The 27,306-nt window shown below is 63.2% G+C and overlaps 2 protein-coding genes across 6 annotated transcripts in view; both read right to left on the reverse strand.

Moving 5' to 3' along the window:
* Positions 1 to 246: 246 nt before the first annotated feature.
* Positions 247 to 7,605, reverse strand: AJM1 (apical junction component 1 homolog). The gene is made up of 3 exons (XM_032261771.1): positions 6,311 to 7,605; positions 4,658 to 4,741; positions 247 to 4,581 (listed from the first exon to the last, which is right to left on the reverse strand). Exon 3 carries the CDS (start codon positions 4,520 to 4,522, stop codon positions 1,550 to 1,552), a length of 2,973 nt encoding a protein of 990 aa, XP_032117662.1. The 5' UTR covers positions 4,523 to 4,581; positions 4,658 to 4,741; positions 6,311 to 7,605; the 3' UTR covers positions 247 to 1,549.
* Positions 7,606 to 7,703: 98 nt separating this feature from the next.
* Positions 7,704 to 27,306, reverse strand: part of RABL6 (RAB, member RAS oncogene family like 6) — a 33,035-nt gene continuing 13,432 nt past the window's right edge. Inside the window, exons 2-15 of one of the 5 annotated variants that reach the window (XM_032261785.1) lie at positions 26,201 to 26,335; positions 24,034 to 24,081; positions 21,444 to 21,496; positions 19,878 to 19,969; positions 16,182 to 16,322; positions 15,747 to 15,852; positions 12,508 to 12,611; positions 11,128 to 11,444; positions 10,778 to 10,931; positions 9,743 to 9,955; positions 9,383 to 9,647; positions 8,992 to 9,190; positions 8,677 to 8,738; positions 7,704 to 8,563 (exon numbers count right to left, since the gene is read on the reverse strand). In XM_032261785.1, the coding sequence (XP_032117676.1) occupies positions 8,363 to 8,563; positions 8,677 to 8,738; positions 8,992 to 9,190; positions 9,383 to 9,647; positions 9,743 to 9,955; positions 10,778 to 10,931; positions 11,128 to 11,444; positions 12,508 to 12,611; positions 15,747 to 15,852; positions 16,182 to 16,322; positions 19,878 to 19,969; positions 21,444 to 21,496; positions 24,034 to 24,081; positions 26,201 to 26,335 (2,090 nt within the window). In that variant the 3' untranslated portion in view covers positions 7,704 to 8,362. Of the gene's footprint in view, positions 8,564 to 8,676; positions 8,739 to 8,991; positions 9,191 to 9,382; positions 9,648 to 9,742; positions 9,956 to 10,777; positions 10,947 to 11,127; positions 11,445 to 12,507; positions 12,612 to 15,746; positions 15,856 to 16,181; positions 16,323 to 19,877; positions 19,970 to 21,443; positions 21,497 to 24,033; positions 24,082 to 26,200; positions 26,336 to 27,306 lie in introns of all 5 variants that reach the window. The other 4 variants (XM_032261783.1, XM_032261784.1, XM_032261782.1 and 1 more) reach the window with 4 other exon arrangements.

Below are 27,306 nucleotides of genomic sequence, written 5' to 3' on the forward strand. Positions count from 1 at the left end.
CCTCCCGCCCCCTCACCACCATCCGGAGGCCTCCCTCCCGCCCCCTCACCACCATCCGGAGGCCTCCCTCCCGCCCCCTCCGCCGTCCGGAGGCCTCCATCTCCCCACACTCCGCCGTCCGAAGGCCTCCCTCTCCCCCCCCACCACCGTCCGTGGGCCTCCCTCTCCACCCTCACTCCCCCCTCCGCCGTCCGAAGGCCTCCCTCCCCAACCCCTCTATCCACACAAGGAGACCACAGCAGTAGCTACATTCAAGTTCTATTTTACTTGCTTGGAAAGCTCTTGCCCCCTAGAAAAGATTCCGGTCTGGGGGCGTGTTCCTGGCCAGCCCTCAGGGGTGGGGCCGAATGCAGAGGCCCTGGGGCGGGGGGTGCGGCGGCAGGTGGGCAAGCGGGATGCCTGGCCGGTGCAAACGCTCGGGGACAAGGTGGGCGCGTGGAGCGCAAGAGGAGGGGGTGCCCGATGCCTCTGACTTGGTGCCCCCTCCCCTGGCTCTGAAGTAGGACTGGGGACTCCAGGAGGGCCCCTGCGCAGCGCTTGGCCTCCTCCCCTCTCCCTGACACCTGACCCTCCAGAGAGCCCTGGGGGCGGGTGGAGGCCGGGCCACGGGACTCGCGCCTCCACGCCCGCAGTACGGGGTGCGGGGACCTCTTGGGCCAGGTCAAGACCCCACGGGTGGGCCTCTGCACTGACCGACTAGCTGGCTCCCTCACCTGCTCGCACGAGGCGGCCACGGGGCACCCCTACGAGCTTTCCCCTGCTGGCTCCCAGCTGGGAACTCCCCCTGTCGCTGGGTCCTCCCTCCCTCTGGCCCAGCAGGTGTCAGCTCTGGCCGGGCCCAAAGCTCTGCTTCCTTGTCCACGTCCCCTGCTCCTCTGGCCGGGAGACTTGCATATCGGCCTGAAGACCTCCCTGCCGCTTCTCCCAGCTCTGGCGGGGCCCGGACTGCAGCGGCTGGAGGCGAGGGGACAGCAGGGCGCCTGGCGCTGTCAGTGTACCGGCTCCGACCAGCGGGAACGCACCGCGCACCGCCCGCCCTGCCCACCGCCTTGCCGGACGCGCACGGACGCCCCGAGGTCGACCCGGGTGTTCTGGGAGGAGGCACCCAGCCGCGGGAGGCGGGGCTTTGGTTACGTCGGGCTCCTGGACTAGCGGACACCGGAGTCGGGGAGGCTCCAGCGAGAGCCTCGCGCACCGACGGGGACCGGATCTGTAGGCGTGGGGCCTGTGCAGTGGCGACCCCTCCCGGTAAAGGCAGAGCGGGGCGGTCCTCAGGCCCACCCCGCCTCCCAGCGGGGAGCACCGAGGGCGAGGACCGGCTGCTTCTGGGGAACCTCGAGGGCCAGCTGGGAGAGGGAGGGGTCCCGGGAGGAGGGAGGGGGTGCTGGGGGGTGGGAAGGCGAGGGGCCCGGGAGGAACACTACGGGGACGGAGGGCCTGGGGGGCCCTAGGCGGAGCTGGAGGCCGCACTGAGCGGAGCTTGGAGGGCTGGGGAGTTAGAGGCGGGGCCCTGGCGGGGCTGGGGGCGGCCGTGGGTGGGCCCCGCGCCTCACATGATGTCGTCCAGCAGGTTGGCGCTGGCCACCCAGTCCAGAGCGCGCGGCTCGGAGGCGGCCATGATCATGCACATAAAGGGGCGGCCGGTGCGCCGGTCCGTGGGGTAGATGGTGGTGGGCGTGAAGCGCCGGTTGGCCTCGACGAACTCGCAGAGCTGCTCGTAGACGCGCGGGAACTCGTGGCGCAGGAAGACGCCGCGCAGCCGCAGCTCGCGCTGGATGTGGATGAAGGCCACCTCGCGCGCGCGCCGGCCCGCCTCGCCGTCCTGATCCAGGCCCGCCGTGCCGGGCGGCGGCGTCAGGATCAGCGTCTCCATGTCGGGCTCGCGGCTCCGGGCCGGGGGCGGCCGCGCGGGGCTGCCGGCCGCCAGCGCCACCTTGGCGAACTTGCGCACCGTGGGCCCGTGGCTGCGTGGCGCGGGCGCGGGCAGGGCGGGCGTCCCCGGGGGCGCGGCGCCGGGTCCCACGGCCACGGACACGCTGAGCAGGAAACACTCGGCCGGCTCGTAGAGGCGCCCCGCGGCCGCCAGCTCGCGGGCATAGCTGCCCAGGGGCGCCGCGTGTGTGGCCAGCTCGCGCAGGGACAGGTAGGTGGGGGACAGCAGCAGCCCCTCCAGGCCGAAGCGCAGGAAGTTGTCGGCGGAGCCGGGACTCGGGAAGCCCAGGAAGAGCACGCCGCGGCCGCGGGACAGGAAGCCGACGCGCGCGATGCGCGAGAAGGCGCGGTGCACCGGGCCGCTGTCGCGGCAGAACTGCAGCACGTGGCGGCACACGCTGCCCACGCGGCCGTACACGCAGCGCGTCTTGTGCGCGTCCCAGTCCTCGCGGCGGCACAGGCGCGAGCAGTAGTAGGTGTAGCAGCTATGGCAGGACTTGAAGTAGAGGCAGGCGTTGAACATGGTCTCGGTGCGCCGGCAGCGCGCGTTGGAGCAGGTCATCAGGTCGTCCTCGTCGGCGCTGGGCTCGGGGGACGCGTCGGCCGCCTCTCCCTGGGCCGCGGGCTCCTCCGCGCTGCCGGCCGAGGCGGGGGGCGAGCGTGGCGGCGCCAGCGCGGGGGCCCCGGAGCCCGCCGGCCGCGAGTCCAGCAGGCGGCGCAGCTGGGGGCCCAGGCAGTCGGCCGCGGGCTCCGGGGCCTGGCCGGCGGGGGGCCGCGAGTCGATAACCAGGTCCGTGATGAGCTCGTCCAGCTGCTCCAGGCTGCGCTGGCGGCCAGAGGTGGGGCCGTCGGGGGCCGCGTGGGGAGGCGGCCGCGCGCGTCCCCCGGGCAGCTCCCAGGCCCTGGCGCTCGGGCGCTCGGCGGCGCGCAGGTCGTTGTCGGTGATGGTGATCTCGGGCGTCACGTACCAGTTGCGGCCCAGGCCCTCGCCCGAGCGGCCCTTCTCGGTCAGCGACGTCTCGGACAGGGACAGGGCGGCGTAGCGTCTGGGCGAGGTGGACAGGTTCACCACGACGGGCGGGCGCCGGCCTTCGGGGGACGCGCCCCGCGGCTCCCGCACCTCGCGCCCCAGCAGGTTCTCGTAGCTGCGGCCGCGGCCCAGGGGGTCTTCCCGGCGCGGCCCCGGGGCCAGAATGTTGTCCCAGGAGCGCGAGTAGTGGCGGCTGTCGGTGACCAGCCGGGGCGGACTGGTGCCGGTGCCGCCGTGCCAGGAGGCGAGCAGCGGGTCGTGGTCGGACGGCGGCGCCACCTGCAGGGTGCGGTACGGGCGCGGGCCCCAGTCCGCCCAGGCCTGGCTGCTGCGCGGGTGCGGATACGTCCGAGCCAGGACGTCGCGCTCGCGGTACCGCCCGAAGTCCTCCGTGTAAAAGGGGCGGGCGGTGTGGTGGGCCCGGGGCTCCTCCGGGAAGTAGCGGGGCCCGTAGTGCAGGCCGTAGGCTCGCGGAGCCTCCCCGTAGTAGGAGCGGGAGGGCGGCTCCTGGATCGGGAAGGTGCGCACTTCTCCCGCGTAGTAGCCGCCCACGCGCCGGGGACTGGGCCCCGGGAGCTCTTCGGGACGGTAGGGCCTGGGGCAGTAGGCGTCGAAGGTGGGCCCGGGGCTGGCCGCGTAGCTGCCCCGGAAGCCCTGGGACTCCTCGGTGTAGAAGAACTGGGTGGGGCCCGGCGGGGTGGTGAAGGCCAGACTGCGGCGCTCGGCGTAGTCTCGGGGCCCAGGCAGGGGCCCGTCGCAGTAGAGCGCCCGGGGGTCTGCGCAGTAGGAGTCGCTGGGCGTGGGGGTGCGCGACAGCGCCATGTGGCGGGGCCCGGGCACCGTGAGGCCGTGGAACTGCGGGGCGGGGCGGGCCCAGGGCGCGGCCTCGGGGGGCGCGCAGGACCGCGAGCCCCGGGCGGCGTGCTGGAGCACCGCGTCGTCGGGCTTGATGTCCAGGCGGCAGCGCACGTGGGGGGCGGGTCCCGAGGGCGGCTCGGGCGGCGCGCAGCGGCCCGCGGCGGCGCACAAGGGCGCCATGCGGCCGGGGCCACCCCGCTGCGGCTGCAGCTTGATGGGATGCAGCTCGTTGGCGAGCGCGCGGAGCGCCGGGTACGCGGGCTCCCGGCGCGGCGACGCCTCGGCCCGCGACGCCTCGGCCCGCGACGCCTCGGCCCGCGCCGCCCGCTGAGCTTCCCGCTGAGCTTCCCGCCCTCGGCGGGGCAACACCGGCGACGAGGCGGGCGCGGGAGTCAGGCCCGGGGGCGCGCGGGGCGCGCTCTTGGAGCGGGCGCGGCGGCGCGGCTCGGCCTCCCGGGCCCGGGCGCGCGACACGGCGGGCTCCGGGGGCGGTGGCTCCGGCATGGTCTCCTCGGCTGGCCCGTCCAGCGCCTCCAGGAAGTCGAAGCTGCGGCAGTGGCGCTTGTTGAAAGGCGCGGGCTCGGCAGGCCGGGCCGCGGATCGCTCACATGGCGGGCGCCTCGATGCGGGTCCCGGGGCCGCCACCTTGATGTCCTGGTACACGGTCGACACCAGCAGGTCCGGCGGGTCCGTACGGGTCATCTTAAAAGAGGTCCCCAGGCTGGCGGCTCCAGCTCACTCTGCCTTGCGGGGCTTTTGCCCTGGGGGGAGACTCGGGTCAGGGCGGCCCCCTCCGCAGCCCAGGCCCCGCTACTCCCCCACGCTGGCCCGGCTTACCTGGGGCGCAGCGGGCGGAGCAGCCCTGGCTGCTGGCTTGGGCCGAGAACGCGGGCGCTTCCTCCATGCCGGGGTTAGAGGCACCTGCGGGAGGAACCCAGCTGTCCAGGCGCCCAGATCCCGCCCTTCCCCCATCCTCTCCCGGCGATGGGGCCACAAAGGCTTAGCTGTGGCTGTGGTTCCCGCGGCGGGAGCTCCCCTCCCCCGACTAGTGATGGCGGGGCAAGCTCCGGTGGACCCCTTTCCGGGTGGGGCAGGGGAGTAGGGGCGCGGTCCTGGGGCTGCGCCCTCTCCTGTCCGCAGCTGGAAGGACGGGGCGCATTTGGGCCCTGTTTACAGGTGTTGCCCTGCGAGACGTTAGTGACTGCGCCCCCGTCACAGGTGTCACTGCAGACCGACCCCTCTGATCGCGCAGTCGAAAGCGAGTCCCTGGGCCTCAGCCTTAGCCAGCTCTGCACCAAGTGGGTGACACCAACCACCCCACCTGGTGGCCGGGCCCAGCACAGAGCCCCTCCCCCAACACTGCAAGGACCCACGCCGAAGTGCGCTCAACCTCCCGTGAGCCCCAGGCCGGAAAATGCCCAAGAGAGCATACCTGGGTCCTAAGCCCCCTTTCCTTTGCCGACATCTCTTTTGACTCCAAGTATCTTTGGGTGGTTGAAGCAAGGCCCCCAGAGGGCCCCTGCACCCAGCTTTGTGTGAACGCACAGGACACCCCCCTGGGGTGTGCACGGCGGCCAGCGAGCCGAGCTCTGGCACCCCCTCTCTCCTGAGCTGCGCGCCAGGCCCGGAAGCTGCCCACTGGGGGTGGGCAGGGCGGAGGGCGGGGGAAGCCCCGCTGCTTGGCAGGAGAGGGCCCTCCCCACTTCACTCAGGAGGTTCCATGGAAACCTGCCTTTCTTAGGCCCCCACGCTGCCGGCTGGCCAGGGTTCAGATGTGGGCTACCAGCACCTCTGTGGTCCCAGGGCCAGGGGCCAGCTGCGGGGTGTGCCAGACCGTGGCCACAGGCCTGGCCTCCTCACACCGAGCCCCTGGTGTGGCAGGTCTGCTCTGGAGTGAGTGGGGGAAAGCAGGGACTTGGCCAGGCCCCCCCGCCCGTCAGACCCAAAGGTAAATGGGCCTCTCGGGGTCTGGCCGGGTTGCTCCCCCCCCCCCCCTCCCAGGTGTGCAGGGACTTCCTGCTGGCAGGGCTGCTTTTCTGGGTCAGGGCCACGAGTCCCAGGCCTCATCCCCATCCCAGCCTCCCATCCACCCCGTCTCTCCTCGGGTGGCAGGACTGTCCACCCTCCTGCTCCCCCATTCATGCTAAGCTCAAGGCCAGGCCGACATCCGGCCGGATGACAGGGTGTGAGGCTCCACCCCAGGGAGGTGACAGCCGGCCTTGCTGGCTGTGGCTGTCAGTGACACCCCCTCCCGTGGAGATGGGGGTGGGCTCGGCCCCCTCCTTGGCCCAAGACCTTCTGGAGCCCACGCGGATGGTGGGCGTCCTTCCCCACCTCCCACCTCTGCCCTGGCCTGGCCGGGAGCGGCCCTTCAAGGGATCCAGCCAGTGCTGCCTGGGGGCGGGGACTCCCCATCCTTTCGCCGCCCTAAGGCAGCCTCCCCCGCCCATGACAGTGACACATTCAGCAGCTCGGCCCCCGGCCCCTCACCTGGGTAGTGCTCCGGCTGCGCCCCGTGGGCCGTGCCACCCCCAGCGTGGCTCCTCCGTGTCCTCAGCACTGCTGCGTCCCCGGCCCCGGCAGAAGCTTCGAGGCAGCAGCGCGGATCCTGGCCTGGCTGCTCAGTGCTGCCCCCGGTGGAGGATGACGGGGCTGTACTTAAAGGAGCCGCGCCCAGTGGGGGATGCACAGGAGCTGGGGACCGAGCTGCACCGGCTCCGGTCTGGGACTGTGCGGAGGACGGGGTCCCTGCAGCCTCCCTCAGACAGACCTCAAAGTCTCCACAGGAACCCTGTGCCCCTGAGTGGCCGACTAGTGTCACCCCAACACACTTGCCTGAGAGGAGGAGCCCCAGCCTGGCCTGCGCTGCAGATTGGTTAGGGGGATCTTGGAATTCGCATCTCCCGTTGGGCCCGGCAGGAGCAGATGGGCTACTCCCCACCCTGCTGGCCTCCCCCCAGGCCCTATCTGCTTCCAGGCTGCCCATGCCAGAATCTTGGTGGGTACCTGTGGCCAGATGGCCCCAGCAGCCTCCTGTGTCCCCAGGACACCAGCCTCTCCTGTACCCAGTGTCCCTGCCAGCTTGGGCTGTTCTGAGCCTGGGGTCTGCACGTGACCCTCCGTAACCTTCCCGGTAACATCCTCATCCCAACTCTGCCAGCCCCCTCTCCAAGGCACTGGGCCTGAGAATAGCCTAGCTTGGCAGAAGGTTGGGCAGTAGATGCCCTTGGCTCTGAAGGCAGAACTGACCCCATTCTGCATCCTGCTCAAAGCAGGGCCGTGAACACCCAACACAGCCATCCGTGGTGTGGTCCAGGCAAGTTCGGTACCCTTGACACATCCCTAGGGGAAGCCTGAAGCCAGCCCTCATCTTGCAGGCTGTGGGCTAAGGGGTCAGGTTCCTAAGGGGTCAGCTTGCTGTGGGCCTTGGCACTGCTCCATGCCCCAGGGCCACAAAGCTCCCGGGCACAGGAGCCTCCAGCATGGCCACCTCCCCCTTCACTGGCGCACTCCTGCCCGCCCTGCAGGGTTCTCATGGCAACAGCGGCTGTGGGGGTGGTGAGGGGGTGGAGGCTGGGCGCTGCTGACAGCTGGGGGGTGGGCAGGGGCCTGAAGGAGGGGCAGGGCTGGGAGCAGTGCAGAGTGGACTTCCACCTCCTGGGGCTGCAGACCCCCAAGTGTGCCGGATGCAGCTGCTGAGACTCGGCCAAGGTGGGCTGTGTTGTACCCAGGTGTGGCCAGTGGCCAGACTGGGGGGGTGTCCTCATGCTGGCCCCATGCTGGTGGGCAGCCTCCTGCCTCAGGGGACTTCCCTGCCAACCCATAGCAGCCTGGGCTCAGGGCAGTGGGCACAGAGGTGCAGGGAGAAGAACAGACACAGGCAGAGTGAAACAGGAGTGCTTTATGGTCCGAGTGGAATGACAGGAGTGCCTCCCGGCTCCTGTCTGTGGGCTCACCTGAGCGGGGTGCAGCGGGGGCTGCTGTGGGGAGATGGTGCCTGGGAAGCACCCCTCCCCGAGGAGAGGTCTCACCTCCTGCAGTCTCACCAGCCTTGTGCAGTGCAAGGCCTGGCTGCCCTTCATGGTGGGTCTACACACCCGTGCTGAAGGCTCCCGGCCAGAGGCACAGCCAGACACCCTGTGGCCCTGGGTGGGTGTGGAGGGCAAGCAGGTGCCAGGGTGGAGGGTAAGCAGGTGCCAGGGCAGTGCGCACCCCAAGGCCAAGCGGCCCCTGCCCAGCCTCTGTAAACAGACCCTAACGGGTCCCTCCTGGACCTCAGTCACATCCCTGAGAAACACTGGGGACTGGCGGCTCTGCCCCAAGAGGGCCAGGGTATCCACCAAGCCTGGCCAAAGCCAGATGTCCCCTCCCTCCCTGCAGAGCAGGCTCATGCCAGGGCTGCCACCGCCTGGCCTCTTCCAGCTCAGAAGTGCACGTGGCAGCTGCCGGGCAGCAGCAAAGGCGATGGCGCAGCCGCAAAAGCCTCCCCAGGCAGCGACAGGCACGGCCCCCCGCCCCAGGGCGGCCACCGCCCCAGCAGGCCTAGAGCTCCTCATAGTCACCACCCCCAGGGTGGCGGCCGCCTGGGGCCCCGCCCCCCAGGAAAGCCTCCAGCTCGTCGGCCGCTGTCCTCTCCCGGCCGCGCGGGGGACGCTGCCTTCGCCGCCGCGGCTCCTCCCTGCCCTCCTCCTTGTCCTTGCTTCTCTTGTGTTTGCTCTTCTTCTTGGCAGCCTTTTCTTCCTCCTGGGGGGCACAAGCAGGGGGCACCACAGTCACAGGAGGCCTGAGTCGTGACCCCAGGACTGTACCCTGCGCAGCTCTGGCCCGCCCGGAAGGGGCTGAGGCCCGGCAGATACCTCTTTGCCTTTCTTCTTCTTCTTCTTCTTCTTCTCCTTGGAGGGGGTTTTGCTCTCCTTACCTGCACGGACAGGACAGACACTCAGTGGCTCCAACTCAGGCCTGTGGGGGACCCCCGTACTGGGTGACAGGACTTCTCCAGACACAGAGCAGAGCCCCCAGCCCTCCAGGAAGCTTGCTGATGGACAGGACCGTGCTGCAGACCTCGGGAGAGGCCCACGGCCAGTGGCTGGCAGGTGGGAAAAGGCAGGAGGCCAGAGGCCCACGTCCTGCCAGACCCCAGCAGGCCGGCCGCACTCCGGCACCCCACCCACCTTCCTCACTGCTCTCCTTGGGTCCGGCCTCTTCCAGCCCCAGCCCGAAGAGGTCCGAGTCATTCTTCGGTCTGAAGGCAGGGAGAGGAGGCTTGCGGGGTGGGGGTGGCTGGGCCAGGGCCGGGCAGCCGAGGCCTGGCTGTGAGGCCTCGTCCTCGTCGCTCACATCGGAGGGGTCATCTCGAACGGGAAACTCATCCTGTAGACGGGAGTGCAGCTGGTAGGCCACTGTCCCTCCCACACCCCTGGGGACTATGGGGCCTCAAACCCAGCTGGCAAGGCCCAGGTGTGGAGACACAGGGCACCTCTTCCAGAAGCTTCCTCCCGCTGTGCCGGCCCAGATCAGGCCTGCAGGAGGGACTCTACCTATGCCCGAGAGAACCCGTCTTACCGCCCTACGCTGTGTGTCTGACGCTTCACTCTCAAAGTCAGGGTCGTCCATGACGAAGGACAACATTTGTGCTGCAATGGGCCCCTCGGGGTCACTCTCGGGCGAGGATGCCTGCTCGCCCTTCCCTGTCTCCGTCTCGTCGGGGGGCCTGGTGCTGCTGCGCTTCTCAAGACCCGAGTGAACAGGGGCACCGCCTGGCCAGGGGGGTGCCGCGGCCCTTGCAGGAGCTGTCCCCCTCTGCAGCTTTGAGGTTGGTGTGGAGGACCTTTGTGGACAAGTAGAGGGTCAGGGTCCTCCAGAGGGTCCTGAGCTGCCCCCGCCCTGGTGTCCAGGCTGCACCCCGGAGGAACTCTCCCATACCGTTTGGTCCCTGGCTCTGAGCACTGCTGGGGAGCCTGCGCAGGGCCTTTTGGGGGATGTGCCATTTCCGCTTCCTCCTCACTTGAAAGAGTGATGTTCTGACTAGGGACAGGGCCTGTGGGTGGCGGGGGACTCCCACGTGGCTGGTCTTCGAGGTCCACATCGTCCTGGAACCCTGCCACCATCGGGTTGCCACCCAGAGTCTCTGCATCACTGCAAAGCAAGTGGCCAAGCGGTCAGAGGCGGCAGGGTGGGGACGGATGGCCTGGCTTAGAGGCCTTGGTTCGAGGCACCCCAGCACACCCTGGCGGTTGCCACCCAGGGTCTACTAGAAGCTGTGTCTAGTGGAGAAGCCCCTTATGGCAGTCACGGGGCTTCTGAGCAGGAAAGGGCCAGGGAGGACAAGGTTGGACACAGTGCTGGCCTGCGGCTGGCCAGTGGCATGAAGGATGGTTGGGGGCAAGCCCAGCTCAGGGCCACTTTCTGTCCTTTGTATTTCTGTAGGAAGCCAGTGCCCCACAGCAATGGGTGAGGACAGGGTGCTGAGAGCACCCGAGGTGAAGCCTGTCCAGTGGATCCCACGCCTGGGACCAAGCGCAAGGCTTTGCTGCAGGCAACATCTGGGGCAGCTTGGCAGGCGGACAGGAGCCGGCTCTAGCTCCCAGCTCTGGGACCTGCGGAGACCGTATCTGGTGGCCCGAACCTCCCCATGTGACCCAGAGTGGCCCTGCCAATGCCCTCCATGTGGCCTGAACCTCCTCCCCATGTGACCTTGAGGGGCCTCGCCAATGCCCTCCATGTGGAATATGCCCTCTCCAGGGTGTGGGCAGAGTGGGTGGCCAGGCCTTTCTGAGGTCTGAAAGCCCCATCTGAGCCCTTCCCTCATCTGCGCTGGCCACAGATCTGCCCTGTCCTCAGCCACACTGCCCAGCTGGCAGGGGCCCCTTCTGCACCCCCAGGAAGCCTGCCCTGCCTGCTGCTCGGGCACCCTGGAAGCTGGGGGCAACGGGACAGTGGTCCAGGGCCCACCCTCACCTGTCGCTGTCCTGCTGCGCAGCCTTGGCCCCAACCTTCTTCTCGACCCTGGCGGGGGTCGTGTCTTCCAGGAAGCTGCGGTCCAGGTGGTCCTCAGGAATGAAGTCCTCCACATTCTGGACTTTTGCTGGGGCCTCTGTGGCCGGGACTGGCTCTGTGAACAGTGACGCTGGTTCCTCTTCACTTAGCACCAGAGGTCTCACTGTGCCCAACCCCTGGCCAGGCCCACCCTGGCTGTGCCCATGGGACTGGGACAAGCAGGAAGTGGGGAGCGCTCTGAGACGAGGGGCCCCACCTGTGAGGGTACGGGGAGGCAGGGACCAGGGTCGGAGGTCAGCTCCAGGGCCTACCTGCAGGAGGTGGGGCGACCTCAGCGGCAGGTGAGGTCCCAAACAGCCTGGAGATGATGCTGCGCCGTGGGGCAGGGGCTGAGGGGCATGCAGGCGGGGGCAGGGCCTCTGAGGGCGGCGTAGGGGCCACGGAGGCTGGTGGGGTGGTGGTGAGGGGTAGCTGTGGGGCAGGCTGGGGTGTGCTGGGGCTGGAGCTCCCCGTGGACACAGTGCCTGGAGCTACCACTGGTGACTGGGAACCCGAGGACGGGCTCTGCCCGTTGGCCGCCAGGGGGCATGCATGGCCGCGGCTGCGAGCCTCCATCATCTCCAGGAAGCTGGAAGGTAGAAGGCCGGTGAGAAGCCCAACTCCCCTGCCTCTCCCTGGGGTCCCTAGGTGACGGGGGCTCTCTGCTGCTGCTGCTGCTGGGGCTGGGAAGAGCCGCTGTCTTCTGGGGCACCTGCCTCACCCACTTCCAGGACAGCAGGCACCAGCGTGGGCATGTCCCACTGCCAAGAAAGTCCCTGGGGGTCTGTTCTGAGGCAGCTGATGGGGGCTCTGTGCAGACATTGCCAGATGGCAGCAAGTGGACCTTCCCGAGAGGGGGTTCTGGGAAGAGGAGGAGCTGGGCTTGGTATGTGCAGCTCGCCCAACTCAGTCCCAGGAAATGGGTTCTGCAGAGAAGCGCCCATGTGAGGGGCTCCCTTCTGGGGCCACCCTGGCAGCCGAAAGCCACGAGTCCCTCTCCAGGCATCAAACTGCCTTCTCAGGCTGCTCTGTCCAAACAGCCAGATCCAAGGTGACCCATGGGTTCTCCCTCTGGAGATAAAGACTTGCTGGGGAACTCTGGAGGGCCTGTTTTAGTGTCCCTGACTGGGTCCCAGGGGAGGCTCCAAGCCCCCAGCCGTGCAGGAGCCTGAGGCAGAGGATGGGTAGGCCATCCCACCACCGGCAACCCCGGGGCTGCGTGTGCCACCCACACCCACTCAGGAGGATGCTGAGCTACCCCCTGCTGTCAAGGACCAGAGGCCTTTATGTCCTGACCCATGTGCCTCTTCAGCACAAGGAGCTCCTCAGAAAGCACACGCCACGCTACTGTCAGTCTGGGAAGCCGAGCTCCTGAGAAGCAGGCAGCCCCAGCAGGACTCCCCCAGCCCCAGTGCCTGGCCAGTCGGTGGCACTCAAAGCAGTAGGCATGGCATGACTTGCACAGAGTTCATGCCAGGCAGGGCTCTGATTGGGCTGCTGGGGGCAGTGCCAGCCTGAGCCCTCCTCCCCCTGTGCCCCAAGATGACTGATTTACCCTCCCCTCTGCTGTCCTCCTGGTGCAGGCCAGGCCTGGCACCATGGCTGTGCCTGCAGCCCTCACGCTGCCCCCACAGTTGGGCCCAGCCACGCACATGCCGTAATTCTGGTCCTCTGTCTCCTGCTGCACCGACAGCTCCTCCAGTGTGGCGTCCATGTCTAGCTGGTTTGTCTCCAGCTGCCGCAGCAGCGTCTCCCTCTGCAGAAGGGGAGCACACAGGCCTGAGCAGGGGCCCTCCTGATGCGAGCACCCCAGCCCAACAGCAGCCGAAGGCATCAGGGACGCCGCCTGCCGAAACCAGGAGACGTGGGAGGGCTGGCTTCTCAGTAACTCATGCAGCTCTGAGCTGGGCCTCACTGGAACCACAGAAGCCCGCAGGACTCCTTCACGTGGCCAGCACGACACCTATGCTGCCTCAGGGCACAGATGCCAGTCACAGGCACACATGTGCTTGTGAGGGTGCAGAAGCTCCACCTTCACCTGGAAAACCACCTTTCTGCTCCCAGATGCGCACACCTCCTCCGGGGGCAGGACTCAGCCGCTGCCCCCGCTCCCACCAGCAGCTGGGCTCTGCAGCAAACCACAGCCCACCCACCTGGCCTGGAACCCCAGGCTGGTCTGATGAGCTTTGGGTCCCTGTCTCTGCTCACTTTAGATTCAAATTAAACACCTGCAACAGCCCATCTCAAGCACCTGAGTCGCATGCAGAAGGCACCTGGGGGCTGAACAGGGCTGTGTCTTGTTGTGGCCGTGGAAGCTTTGCTGGCTGGACACCAGGGAGCATATAGGACAGAGCAAATCAACTAGACAGAAAAAGCAGGAGCATCTGCCGGCTAAGAGACTTGAGATGGTGTGGGGTTTATTTTGTTGAGACAGGGTCTCACACCATCACCCAGGCTGGAATGCAGTGGCATGATGTGGGCTCCCCACAGCCTGAACCTCCTGGGTTCCCTTCCGTATCTCAGCCTCCAGAGTAGCTGGGACCACAGGAGTGTGTCACCATGCCTGGCTGATTTTTTTTCTTTTCTTTTTAAAGACAAGGGTTTCACCATATTGGTCAGGCTGGTCTCAAACTCCTGACCTCAGATAATCCACCCACCTCAGCATCCCAAAGTGCTGGGATTACAGGTGTGAGCCACTGCCCCCGGCCATACCTGGCTAATTTTTACAAATGTTTTGTAGTTGGTTGGGCATGGTGTCATGCCTGTAATCTCAGCACTACGGGAGGCCAAGGCAGGCAGATCACGAGGTTAGGAGTTTGAAACTAGACTGATTAACATGGAGAAACCCTGTCTCTACTGAAAATACAAACATTAGCCAAGTGTGGTGGCACACGTCTGTGGTCCCAGCTACTCAGGAGGCCGAGGCAGGACAATCGCTTGGGGCCTGGGAGACAGAGGTGGCAGTGAGCCGAGATCACGCCACCGCACTTCAGCCTGGGCAACAGCGAGACTGTCTCAAACAAAAAAACAGCATATTGAAGTCAGTAAGGTCCCTAAAAATGGCTACTATAACAAAAATGAGATTTACAAAGAGAAAACCACAGACTCGTCAGCCAAATGTAGCTAACGTGTGAACTCTGGGTCCCACTCTGAATACTGAGCTCTGGGAATTGCATTTCTCTAAGAAAAGTCTTCATGATGTGAATGTGAGGTGTTAAGTTAGGCACGATGGTCAGGTTAAAAAGAGAACTGAGTTTTTAGAGATGTGTCTGAAATATTTTTAGGTGACATAAAAAAGGCCTGAAATTTGCTTCCAGGCCATTCAGGAGCAAGACAGAGGAAATGGGGGTCCCGTTGCTGAGACGGGAGGGGCCGTCACATGTGCGTGAACACATCCACAACAAAAGGACAGTCACACAGCTCGGCCTATGCTTCCAGCTGAAGACTCGGTCCAGGGTCTCGTTCTCTCCCTCAGAGGCTTTGGAAGTGTTTGGAGGGCGGGCAAACCCTTCAGGGAATGGAACAGCTGAGCAGTGAGGGGCTGTCTAAGGAGAAACTTCCCACTGATGAGGGGGCAGCTCTGCAGTGCTGACACCGGACAAGTCTGACTGCCGGGCTTCCTTCCACCCAAATGTCCCCAGAAGCATTCCCACTTCTTCTGACACCAGGAGAGCACAGCCCCTTTCCTGGGCAATCATGAAGTCCTTCTGGGGAAAGACCAAGGCTGCTGCAGCTGCAGCTGGGTCCCATGTCCCCCAGACCCAGTCGGGGCAGGCCAGGGCGAGGAGGTCCAGGTCCCTCACACCCAGTCGGGGCAGGCCAGGGAGAGGAGGTCCCATGTCCGCCAGACCCAGTCGGGGCAGGCCAGGACGAGGACGTCCAGGTCCCCCAGACCCGGTCGGGATGGGCCAGGGCGAGGAGGTCCAGGTCCCCCAGACCCAGTTGGGGCAGTCTGGGGGAGGAGGTCCAGGTCCTCAGACCCAGACAGAGCAGTGTGGGGGAGGAGGCTGGAGCCTCATTGTTGGCTGGGCCACTTTGCAGCCAGAGCTGGCCTTGGCCCCTTGTTTCCAGGAGGGAAATGGAGTTTAGTCCATAGACCAAAGTTGACCCCTTGGTTTTGACACAAGCACCACGGAAATGTGAGCTGTGGGCCAGGCGTGGTGGCTCAATCCTGTAATCCCAGCACTTTGGGAGGCCAAGGTAGGCGGATCACGCAGTCAAGAAATCGAGACCATCCTGGCCAACATGGTGAAACCCCGTCTCTACTAAAAATACAAAAATTAGCCGGGCCTGGTAGCACACGCCTGTGGTCTCAGCTGCTTGGGAGGCTGAGGCAGAAGAATCACTTGAACCCAGGAGGCGGAGGTTGCAGTGAGCCGAGATAGTGCCACTGCACTCCAGCCTGTGACAGAGCAAGACTCTGTCTCAAAAAAAAAAAAAATTAATTTAAAAAAAATTAAAAAAGGAAATGTGAGCTGTGAACAGCGAGGGCCTTAGTGGCTCACGCGTGTCAACCCAGCACCTTGGTAGACTGAGGTTGGAGGATAGATTACGCCCAGGAGTTGAGGCTGCAGTGAGCCACGACTGCACCACTGCACGCCAGCCTGGGCCACACAGCAAGACTTTATCTCAACGCACAAAAACGACCAAAACCACAGGGGGAAACTGAGCAAGGGGTCCCCGCAGAGGTGGAGGGGCTTCTGGGCCTGGGCCCGGCCCTCAGGACCTGCACCCTCTGCCACCTGGGCAGGCAGGCACAGCAGGGCACTGGGCCCTGGCCAGCAGCTAACCCAAGCAGGCCCAGGTGAGGAGGGAGCCCCGTCGCTATGTAGGAGACACAGCAGGAAGGGCCAAGACCAGAGCCCACTCCGCCTGCACTGTGAGTGCTTACCTGAAGCTGCAAGAAGGGGATGTTGAAGAACTTATGAAGGTACTTTAGGCCAAAGCTGTTCTTCATGGAAGACTCAGCATAGCGGAAGTAGGAGGAACCTGGAGGTCTGCTTTCAGGAAGGAAGACAGATGCAAGAGAAACCTTGCCCCCCATGCCAAGGACCACCCCTGGGCCCACAGCCGATGGTCCACACTGCCCTCCCTCCTCCTGGAGGCTCCTGAGGCCACAGGACCCTGATGAGCCTCCTGAGCAGCAGAGCCAAGTGCCCTTCTGCAGGGGAACCCCAGTACCAGTACCTTACCCTGGCAGAGGACCCAGGCTTCAGGGAGCCCCACGCAGCGGCGCAACCCCTCACATCCCCCAGCCCCCACGATAACGCTAACACCTCCCGAGCCCCTCCCAAGGCCTCTGCCTCAGCACCTCCCCTGCGCTCACCTGTCCAGGTTGTCAATGAAGTCACGCACGTCGTCTGGCAGGATGACTCGGTGCTCACCCATGTCCCGGTAGTTCCCCAGCACGCACACCGGCACGTGGGTGGGCACTTTTGGAAGCTCCCGGAGAATGTAATTGAAGGTCCTTGGGGAACAGGTGAGGACCTGCCTTAGTTTCAGCCCCTCGACGCCCTGTCCCTCCCTGGGAGGCTGCTGTGCGCGCAGGCCTCAAGACGGGAGCACCAGCAGGAGCACGCTGAGTGCCTGCAGAGCTAGAGGAAGTGCCACAGGTGCCTCTGCACCCTCCCAGCCTGCAGCCCTGCCCGTCTGCTCCCTGAACGCACACTGGACTGCACTCCACAGTGGAGCGCCCCAGCCTGTCTCTGCCTGTCCTCTCCCTGACTGCACATACTGGACTATGCTCCACAGAGAAGCACCCCACTGTCCCTGCCCATCCTCGCCCGGATGGCATGCACTTGACTGCACCCCACAGAGGAGCACCCCATGTCTGCATCCTTACAAAACCGCCTCAGGCTTTGCCTGCACCCACCCTCATCCTGCCCTGTCCCATGTGCCCCTTGGCATCAGCCCAGCCCCATGGCTGCTCCTCCACGGTCCCTGCCCACCAGGGAGGCCGAGGACAGCAGCCCTGGGTGCCCCTGCTATGGCCAGTCAAGCAGGCTTTTTTTTTCCCCCACAAAAAGCAACAAATGTATTAACATCACATATTCTAATACGCATCAAAGTTTCAAGCATGTCATTTTGAACCTCAAATAAGAAATCACAGTATATAGTGTTAATTAAGAAGGAAAGAAAGGAAAAAGTGGTAGCTGTCAATCGTGGGTTTTAGTCCAAAATGAAAAGGTAGAAAACATTTATTTTGGTGGATCTGCATTGATGCCGTATTTCTTCTAGAGAAGCTTCAGCTGTTCCTCCTCCTTTGCGTCCACCTTCTGAAATGCCCTGTTGGCATCATAACACAAAACCACAAGGCATCTGCTACAAACACTGAATCCCCATAGGTGATCACACGCACTCCTGGCATCAAAGATGTCCTCGCAGACCACAGAAGCCGTTCCTCTGGTTTCAGGTGTGCTCCCCACTCTGATTTGACGAATAGATCCTTATTTCCCAAATACATCCAACATTTCTTCAGCTGTGATTCTGTGTGGCAGATTTCTTTTTTTTTTTTTTTTTGAGACGGAGTTTCACTCATGTTACCCAGGCTGGAGTGCAATGGCGCGATCTCGGCTCACTGCAACCTCCGCCTCCTGGGTTCAGGCAATTCTCCTGCCTCAGCCTCCTGAGTAGCTGGGATTACAGGCACGCGCCACCATGCCCAGCTGATTTTTTGTATTTTTAGTACAGACGGGGTTTCACCATATTGACCAGGATGGTCTCAATCTCTTGACCTCGTGATCCACCCGCCTCGGCCTCCCAAAGTGCTGGGATTACAGGCTTGAGCCACCGCGCCCGGCCTGTGGCAGATTTCTTATGTACAACATCCGACTTACTTCAGGTGGAGTCCAATGTTTGCCCTCTTGGCCGCCTGCATGGCCACCTTGGTGGGCTGACGAGGTTACACAGCAAATACCGAAATTCCTCCGGACACCTCCGGAGCTGGCTTGGCTTCAGGCGCTACACTGCGTTAGATGCAGGACATCCACATCCAGGCTGTGCCCAAAGCTGTAACAGAACCCCGGAATAGAGCCGTCTAAGCGGGCTGTTTGAGAGCCTTGTCTTCGGCAGACGTGTCCCGGCACGGACGGCAGGTCTCCAGGATCTGCCTGGCGTGAGCTGCCAGTCTCAGCTGCATGGTTTTCCAAATGGCTTGTGAAGAAATTAGTAGTGCTTCAAGTGACAAAACTTCCCCACGACTGACAGCAGCCAACACGAGTGGGTGAAAAACGCAACGTCCTGTGTTTCTAACTCAATTTTCTTTTATTCACACAGCCAAGGCCAGCCCGGGGGCACCTCCAGCTTCCTCAGCAGGCGCCCTCTGTCCTCTGGCGTCTCCTGCCTCTCACGTCTGTGAAGGCATGTCTCCCTAGGCTGGCTCGAGTCCTGTGGCCCCTCCTGCCCACTCCACACGGGAGCCTGGGTGCCTGCAGCTCCCCCCAGGCCATTCCCGTGGCAGCAGTGGGAGGTACTGTGGAGGCCACTCTGCGTCCATACTTAGCTTCATTTGGGAAAAGTCACTTCCCACCCACCAGGCTGGCCTGCTTCCTAGACAGGAGAGGCTGGAGGGAGAAAGCACCCCTGCTCACCCAGGTGAGGCTGGTGTGTGTGCCTGAACTGGACTCCTGCCCTGGGTGGCCACCAGCTCCATTCTGGTTCTCTGGCAGTTCATGTGTCACACCCTCCCCAAGGGCTCTCCTGCTGGCTGTCTGTATGCCACCTCCACCAGAGGGCTCTCCCAAGAGCTCCATGGGTGGTTCTCCCGCTGTCCATGTGCCACACTCCCCAGAGGGCTCTTCCACTGGCTCCATACGTGGTTCTCCTGGCATCTATGTGCAACACCCTCCAAAGAGCTCTCCCTTGGGTGCTTTTGGTCAGTCCTTGGTGATGGCACTGCAGGCTAAGAGGGCAGGCAGGGTTCCCACCATTGGCAAAGGTGGACAGAGGACCAGAGCACGGCCAGCCAGGCGCTACAAGCCGCCCTCAGGCCTGAGCTGCTGATGTGTGCTGAGTGTGCGCCCCGTGGCAGGTGGTATGCTCAACCCTGGTGTGGGTGTCTTCTCAAAGTAAGAGAAGCTGCTGACCAGGCGCCCAGGCCAGACCCCCTGCTGGGAAGAGCAGACACCTGGGTGTGTCAGGCTTGTCAGGCACAAGCTGTTGCTATGGGTAGGAGGGGCCCACACCTGGAGGCTGGTCTTCACTCAGCCTCATTCTTCCAGGAGCCTTGCACCCAGTGTGTGTCCCAGCACCCAGCGCTAGGGCTCCAGTGTGTCCTGGAGGACACCGTGTCCCTGAGGAGCTGAGGGGGTCCCAGGTGACTCCACACAGTGGCCTCTGGGGGCTCCCGCCTGGTCCACCAGAGATTGTCCTGTGTGTGCTGCCCTTAGCTGGTTCTGACGTCATCTTCTTGCCAGAATCAATCTTGGCTGTGGGTCCTCCTGGGCCATGGAAGATGGAGGTCTCGGAGAGCCCCCAACACAAGTGGCCACTTGCTTCTGCCAAATCTCAGATAATTTTCAGGAAGAAATACGGGGCTATGAATGTGTGTGTCTTGCTCCAGGCGCTTTTGCAGCCAGTGTGCACCATCCTGGCCCACATACATAGACATGATCAGTGCCCAGCCCGACATCCAGGCCAGTGCCCCTCTTAGCTGAGCTACCACGGCTGCCCAGCAAGCAGCCCTCAGCCCTGCAGAACGATGCTGCTCTAACCATCATCTGCTGCACAGAGAGGGTTCCCAAGGGGCTGTGGGGGGTGAGTCCTGGCAGCCCCTGGCAGCTCCCTCTGACCACACCAAGGGGCTATGGGGGGTGGGGTGAGTCCCAGCAGCTCCCCCAAAACTCCCTCTCACCATGCTAAAGGGCTGTGTGTGGGGTAAGTCCTGGCAGCCCCTGCAGCTCCCTCTCACCACGCTAAGGGCCTGTGTGTGGGGTAAGTCCCGGCAGCCCCTGCAGCTCCCTCTCACCACACCAAGGGGCTATGTGTGGGGTGAGTCCCGGCAGCCCCCGCAGCTCCCTCTCACCACTGCTTGGTGATGTCGAACATCATGACCACCCCGTTGCAGTTCTTGTACACGTCCAGGAACTCAGCATCCAGAGCCATTTCGGACTCCGCCTGGGCACAGGAGGGAACAGGTGTGAGACTGGCCCAGGCTGGGCCCTGCCCATATGGGGCACAGTCCTGGACAAGGCTCCATAGTTATCATCTTTTTTTTTTTTTTTTCCTTTGTACAGTTTTTCTCATTGCCCGGGCTGGAGTGCAGTGGTGCGATCTCGGCTCACTGCAACCTCTGCCTCCTGGGTTTAAGCGATTCTCCTGCCTCAGCCTCCCGAGTAGCTGGGATTACAGGTGCCCGCCATCACACCAGGCTAATTTTTGTATTTTTCGTAGAGACAAGGTTTCACCACGTTGGCCAGGCTGGTCTCAAACTCCCGACCTCAGATGATCTACCTGCCTCGGCCTCCCAAAGTGCTGGGATTACTGTAGCTGACAGCTTGATAGTCTTCCAATCTGAAAAGATAATAGCCATTTCCATTTGGAAATGATATGCCAGGCCAGGCGCAATGGTTCATGCCTGTAATCCCAGCACTGTGGGAGGCCAAGGCAGGCAGATCACAAGGTCAGGAGTTAAAGACCAGCCTGGCCAACATGGTGAAACCCTGTCTCTACTAAATATACAAAAATTAAAAAAAAAAAAAAAAAAAAAATTAGCCGGGTGTGGTGGCGTGTGCCTGTAATCCCAGCGACTTGGGAGGCTGAGGCAGGAGAACTGTTTGAACCTGGGAGGCAGACATCACAGTGAGCTGAGATCATACCACTGTACTCCACCCTGGACAACAAAGTGAGACTCCATCTCAAAAAAAAAAAAGAAGTGTTGAAGAGGTGGTATGGCTAAGCACAGGTTTGCCCCAAACGGTTTGACAGTCAACACCAGCCTCGCTGGTGGCTCCTGGGACAAGCCCCTACCCGGGACCTCCTGCTCATCACAGCAGTGTCCACCCCAGGCCTCACGGACGACCAAACCACCACTCAAAAATGGAAGCAGGTGCTGTGCTGCCAGCTGTCCTCAGCTAGATGTGAATTCTGGAAGGTTCCAGTGCCCACAAACAGGCCGGCAGCTGAGCTGTGGGCAGTCACTCCACCTCCCACACCCTAAGGAGAGAGTGCATGGCCCTGTGGCGACCTGGAGCTCTCCTGGTGAGAAGGGCATCGGCTCAGGCTAGGTTGGCCCCAGGGGGCTCCAGGGAGTGACAGTCACGCCCGCCGCCACCACTGCATGATGTGTCCTGTGCTGAAGGGCACAGGCTGCTGTGGCTGTGACAGCACAGGAGTTTGGCAAGTTCACTTAAATACCTCTCTGGTCATTCAAATGCAAATGGGGGGCCAGTCCAACTTGCTGTCTGCTGAGCGCAGGTGAGCCAGCAGTCCCTCAACGCAGCCACAGCAGTGTGGGGTCCCCAAGTAGCTGGGAAGGCAGCGGTCCCGGGGCCACAGCATAATGGGGTGCTCGGGGAAAAGGGGTGTGAAGCGTTGGGCACTGGCTCCCCCACCCAGGGCCCCAGCCACCCACTGTGCACTCTGCACCTACCTCCTGTGGGTCGTTCTCCATCTTCAAGCCATCGCCTCGCTTTTTACATTTTCCTTATTTAAAAACAACAAAAGTTACGAGGTGGAAGCCCTGGGCCACAAGAGGAGCATGGGCCCCCCACAGCCACTCAGGCCCCAGCTCTGGTGGGTGCCCTGTTCCACCACCCAAGGCAGCCTGCAGCTTAGGCACCCATGAGCTCTGGAGCAGCAGGACCTGGGCAAGGATGGACAGGCTGCAGTGGCATGGCCCGCACCCTGCACGGGAGGGCTTCCAGCTGAAAGAAGGGCTCCTCCCCAGCCCCAACACCCAAGCCCAGGGCGGGGGAAGTACAAGGGATGAGGTGGGAAGGTGAGGGGCCTCCCCCTGGGATAAAAGTGGGGAGACAAGCACATGGACTCTCAAGTGACACGCCCCTCACTCTGGCAACCAGCCTGGGAAGAAAGGAGAGGGAGGTGGGGATCCCAGCCCCAAAGTGGCCTCGGGAGGAAGGCGGGTGGCTGTGTGGTGCCTGTGGGTCCAGGCCCCCGAGCCTCCGCCATCAAGGTCACCACGGCTCTCCTGAGCCATGAGGGGCCATGGCCCCCTCCCTTTATCTCCACTGTTGACGTGAGGAGAAAGTTCCCAGACCAGCCTGGGAACTCCAGGGTTCCAGTCTTGGAGTCTCAGACTGGGACAACACACAAAGCCCTAAGAACAGATGAGCCACGTGTTTCAAACTCCACCCTCCACTCATGCCACAGCTCGTTTCTGAACAGAGGATCAGACGCTCCTCAGGTGTAGGGGACGGACCCAACCTAGAGGAGCGTGCCTAGTCCGGCCCACAAAGGGCTCAGCCGAGGCTCCAACACACACTTGGCACAGCACTGCTGGCTGGTGGGGACCTACACCCAGGAAGGATGCCCACAGCCTAACCAGCACCTCTTGGGCGAGCCATCTGGCCTGCTATACCACCTCTGGGGAAATCAGGTGGGGGACAGAGGGGAGGGATGTTGGCTCGCCCAGAGACTTCTCCCTTTAGCCCCATCCCTGGCAGCCCCCCAGCTGAGCCTGCCAGCCTTGCCTTCCTCTCACCCAGTGCCCATGAGGCCTAGACCCCCTCCACTGTGTGCCCCACCGGCTGCCCTGGCTGCTGTGGAGGGTGCTCACACCTCACACAGCTTGGGGTGGAAGGCACATGGGGTGGAAGGCATGCCTCATCATGGAGCTAAGTCCTTTCCCTCCTGAGGAGGTCCTGGTTTAGGCCAAGTGACCCTCTCCCAGTGGGTGCTAACAGGTGGGTGCAAGGGTACACATGGAGCCCCAGAACTCCCAGCCAGGGATGACCCCAGAGGAAGCCCACCCAGCCCAGCACTGGATAGGGTGTAGGAGGCACACACCTCACCTAGCGGCCGGCCTCTTCACCCACGGGCCTCCAGACCAGCCTGGGGCACAACAGGCCACCAGGAGGGGGGCCCCAATCCTAAGCGCTGGAGACCACACCCATTACAGCACCCGGATACAAACCCTACTCTGGGCAACCCTGTCTACGGGAAGCCTGTGCCCGCTCCACACATGGGCAAAGCCAGGGAGCCAGAGCTGGAGGGAGGCACAGGAAATCTCCGAAGCTCCAAAAGGCGCCCTGCCCCTAGTGGGGGAAGGGGCCCAAGATGGGGGCCAGGGCAGCCCCGCCTGAGCCACCTGGGGGCCGTGGACAGATCTGACAGCTTCCCCTCACAGTGGGGATGGGGACAATGACAGGGCGGTGGGTGGCTGCCTATTTTAACACCAGAGTTCATGAGAGCTCTACAGAGAAAGCTTCTGGACCACCAGGTAGCATGGTCCACACAGAGTCCAGCGCAGTCTGAGGGGAGCCACAGGGGGCCCAGCACCCCTGCAGGAATTGAGCATCCACCTCTGACCCCCCATGGACAAACCCACCCAACAAGCATGGGTGGAGGGAGGGGAGCATGTGCCATCCCAACAGACACCACCACACAGAGTCTGCCACTGCAGCCTTTCCATCAGAGCCTCACGAGGCCACAGCCAGGCCTGCAAGGCTGAGGTGTGCCCTCAGCCAGCCCTGCACACACCACGCATGCACACAGACCAAGGGCCCCAGGAAGGGCTGTGAGCTCCACCCTGAGGACTTAGAGGAACTTGTAGCCTTGCAGCTAAGGAGGAGACAGGCTGTTGAGGACACCCTGGGGGCTGCTGCCCTCCTGTGGCCCCCAGAGTGCGGGTCTGTGTGGCTGGGGCTCCCTGTCGGGGACACATCCCCCTGGAGGGACGGCCTTGGGACCCAGCTCTCGGGAGTGCAGGAGCTGGCCCCTGCGGGGCCGCCTGGCTCTAGCCTGCTCTGCCAGGCAGTGCAGGAAGAGGGCTCCTGAAATAACACCCCGGCCACATACGGTCACTCAGGCGAGGAGGTGGCTAAAGTGGCAAAGCGCTTGGTGCCACCACTGGATGTGGAGGGGAGCAGAGCAGCCAGACCCTGGGCACTGTCCACAAGGACAGTGGGTGATGCGTGGGTGCCAGGAGGGAAGAAGGGAGGCCTCTCTGTGCAGAGCACACAGTCCTGCAGGTAAGTAGACACAGAACAGAGACATCTCACCTTTGTCTACCACGTCCCAGACTTCAACTTTCACGATGTCATCCGTGGCTAAAACGGGAGAATCCTAAGATGAGTGCCCAACATGAAGTTCCCAGGGTGGCGTGCAGAGGCCAGGCTGGTGTGGCTGACTGTGCCCTGCGGGCACCAGCTCCCACCGGGACTTCTGAGTGTCTAGAAGCCTGGGACGTGCCCTCCCCAGACATCTGAACGGCAGCTCCCCTAAGACACAGCTTCAGCCATAAACTGAACACACAGGCTCTCCCTCCCTGGTCCCAATCCTGGTCACAGCCCCTCCCTCCCCAGCCCCCATCCTGGGCATAGCCCCTCTCTTCCCAGCCCCCATCCTGGGCACAGCCCCTCTCTTCCCAGCCTGGATCCTGGGCACAGCCCCTCTCTTCCCAGCCTGGATCCTGGGCACAGCCCCTCTCTTCCCGGCCTGGATCCTGGGCACAGCTCCTTTCTCCCCACCAGGTCCTGGGCACAGCCCCTGCTGGCCTCTGCATCCTGGGAGGTGGCCCTCCTGGTTGGGATGTCTAGGTTTGTGCATGGGCTGCATGATGGCAGGCACTCTCCTGCCGACAGGTGCAAATGTAATGGGCCCACTTGTGTCACCTTCTCCTGGCCCTCTTCATCCAGTGACTGGCCTCTGGGTCACTTTGAGGGAGTGGGATATAAGTAACCCCTGAGGGCAGAGGCTGGACCCTCCCTTCAGAGCCACCTGACAGGCCCCTGGCGTGCCCTATGCCGCGCCACCCCAGCTGGGCCTGCTGGTACCCCCTGCGCCTCCAGAGTGCCCATGCCTGTGCTCTATTCTGGGACATGCTGGGAGCTGGGGGAGCGGATGGATGGAGCCTCCCACCGACCTGAGGATTCCAAGGAAAAGGGAGAACCAGAGGGGAGAGGCATGCCCTAGCCCCCCAAACTGCCATGCACCTGTCCCCACACCAACCGCACCCCAAACCAGGAAGAGGGTGCAGTGGCAGGCAGAGCTTCTCTGCACTGGCCCTGTGGGCTCTGCGCCCGTCAGCCCAGCACCACCCTTCCAGGCTCCAGAGCGCAGCCAATGCCCAGCACTTCCGAGGCAGCTCCTGCACAGCTGTCCGGGTGTCAGCTGTTACCACGGGGCAGCTGGAACTCACTGCTGCCTCCCTCTAGTAGCACACTGGTTTTTTTTTTTTTTTTTCCAGTGAAAAGAAGCGATGTTGAAAACAGCCTTGACTGGGCTTGGTGGTTCATGCCTATAATCCCAGCACTTTGGGAGGCTGAGGCAGGTGGATCATGAGGTCAGGAGTTCAAGACCAGCCTGGCCAAGATGGTGAAACCCCGTCTCTACTAAAAATACAAAAAATCAGCTGGGCATGGTGGCGGGTGCCTGTAATCCTGGCTACTCGGGAGGCTGACAAAATTGCTTGAACCTGGGAGGCAGAGGTTGCAGTAAAAGCAGAGATCGTGCCAATGCACTCCAGCCTGGGCGATGAGGGAGACTCCATCTCAACAAACAAACAAACAAAAACAGCCCCAAGGCTTTTGCTGTCAGGATTCTGGACACTCCAAGCAGCCGCTCTGCCTTCCCCAGCACAAACCCTGGGGCTGCCGCAGCTGTCACCTCCCTCACCTTCCCAGGTGCCAGTGCCCCAGCCCACCCACACCCAACTGAGACCTGAGGGAGGGGTGTCACACCATCAAGCCCACCTCACTGAACCTTTTAGTGACACAGACTTTCCGAGGGGCACATCAGAAGTCAAGGCTCAAAGGTCTTGTTTCTGTTTCTGGTAGTGGAGAGGATGTTGGGCTGGGCCCCAAGAGAAAACCTCTGTGTGCGCCAAGTGGGTGCTAGCCAGGGAATGTTCCTCGGGATGCACTTCCTTTCAGCCCCCAGGAGCCTGAGTGCCCACTGACCTGCAGCCACTGCCGCCCTGAGCTGAGCCTCCCAGGTCAGGGGGGCTTCAGGGAGCATACTCCAGGTAGCAGGGTGATTCACCCCAAGACAGGCCATAAACTGAAATTCCCAAAGAATTCACTTTGGGACCCCCCCACATGCGGGGTCCCTCATAGACAAGGGCTCTTCGGGGAGACCCCATCTGAGGAACGCGTCCCCAGGAACTGAGGCGGAAGAAGAGAGGCCTGGAGCCTGCCCCAGCGCTGCCCTGGGGCAGCTGCTACTCACTCTTGTAGCTCCAGTGGATGCTGGTGACCTGGATCTCCTGCGTGGGGATGTACTCCTCCACGAACGGCCTGCCCTGCAGGCGGTGCCACAGTGCCGTCTTGCCCGTGTTCCTGTCTCCCCGGATCACTATCTTCACTGGGGTGCGAGGAGAAACACAAAAGGCAGATCAGGGACGACCAGCCAGAACCAAGCTGCGGCTTCAGGAGGAACTACAAAGAGCCAGTTTTGCCACCTCTCGTTTTCTCTTTCTTGCCTGAATCAGACCCAGGGACTGGCAGGCAGGCAGGAAGAGGACAGTGGGCACCAACAGCGGCCTCCCCCACCACAAGGACACCTGGCGGCGTGCAGAGCATTGACAGCGACCGGGGCCCGAAGGGCAGCTGGGGGTCCCCCTGGGCTGAGGCCACAACCCGAGCCAGGCTGGCTTTCTACTTGGAGGACACGGTTCTGCCCTGGAGCCGACCCCTGGGACCCCTGGTGACCCTCGGGCTTCCGTGGATTGCTCCTAACCAAGCTTTCTGTGGCCCTGGCATTTTCAGTGATCAACTCTATAAAGCGCTGGGCCGGCATCCCAGCTCGCACACAACCCATGTGTGCTGGGCAGCGCAGGGTCCGGGTTTGCTCACTCCAGGGCTGCACTGGAGAGGCCGCTGCCCAGCTGGTTTTGAAAATGGGACGCAGGAGAGAGGGCAGCTGGGAGGGGAGCATGGGGTTAGCAAAGACGGGCAGTGTGGCTCAGAACAGGTGGAGATCGGGACGGACCTGCGCACAACTGGAGGAAGAATGGACAGCCTGTGGAGGTGCTGGAAGGAGAAGAATGGGACAGAGAATGACTCTGAGGTTTCTGGCTCAAGAAGCTGTGTGGACGGCAGTAGCTAGCATTGAGATAGCTGCCCTCAGACCTGAGCAGACCCCCAAGGGCGTCTCACACAGGTCTTTTGAACCATGGGCACGGAGAGAGCAAACGCACAGCCTCCTCAGGGTTTTCATGAGGGGAGAGCCAGGGAAGGTGCTGGGAAGTAGAGGGGGGTGCAGAGGAAACCAGGAGGCCAAGGAGGTGGTCTGCAGGCTCCTCCCACTTCCCCAGGCGTCCCCCCGCTTTGTCA

This window comes from Sapajus apella, unplaced genomic scaffold (genome assembly GCF_009761245.1).
Source record: "Sapajus apella isolate SASKATOON/1434 unplaced genomic scaffold, GSC_monkey_1.0 scaffold126, whole genome shotgun sequence".
NCBI classification, from domain to species: domain Eukaryota; kingdom Metazoa; phylum Chordata; class Mammalia; order Primates; family Cebidae; genus Sapajus; species Sapajus apella.

Coding starts and splice junctions, on each gene's coding strand:
- AJM1 (XM_032261771.1), bottom strand. CDS start 4,522: ATGACCCGTACGGACCCGCCGGACCTGCTGGTGTCGACCGTGTACCAG.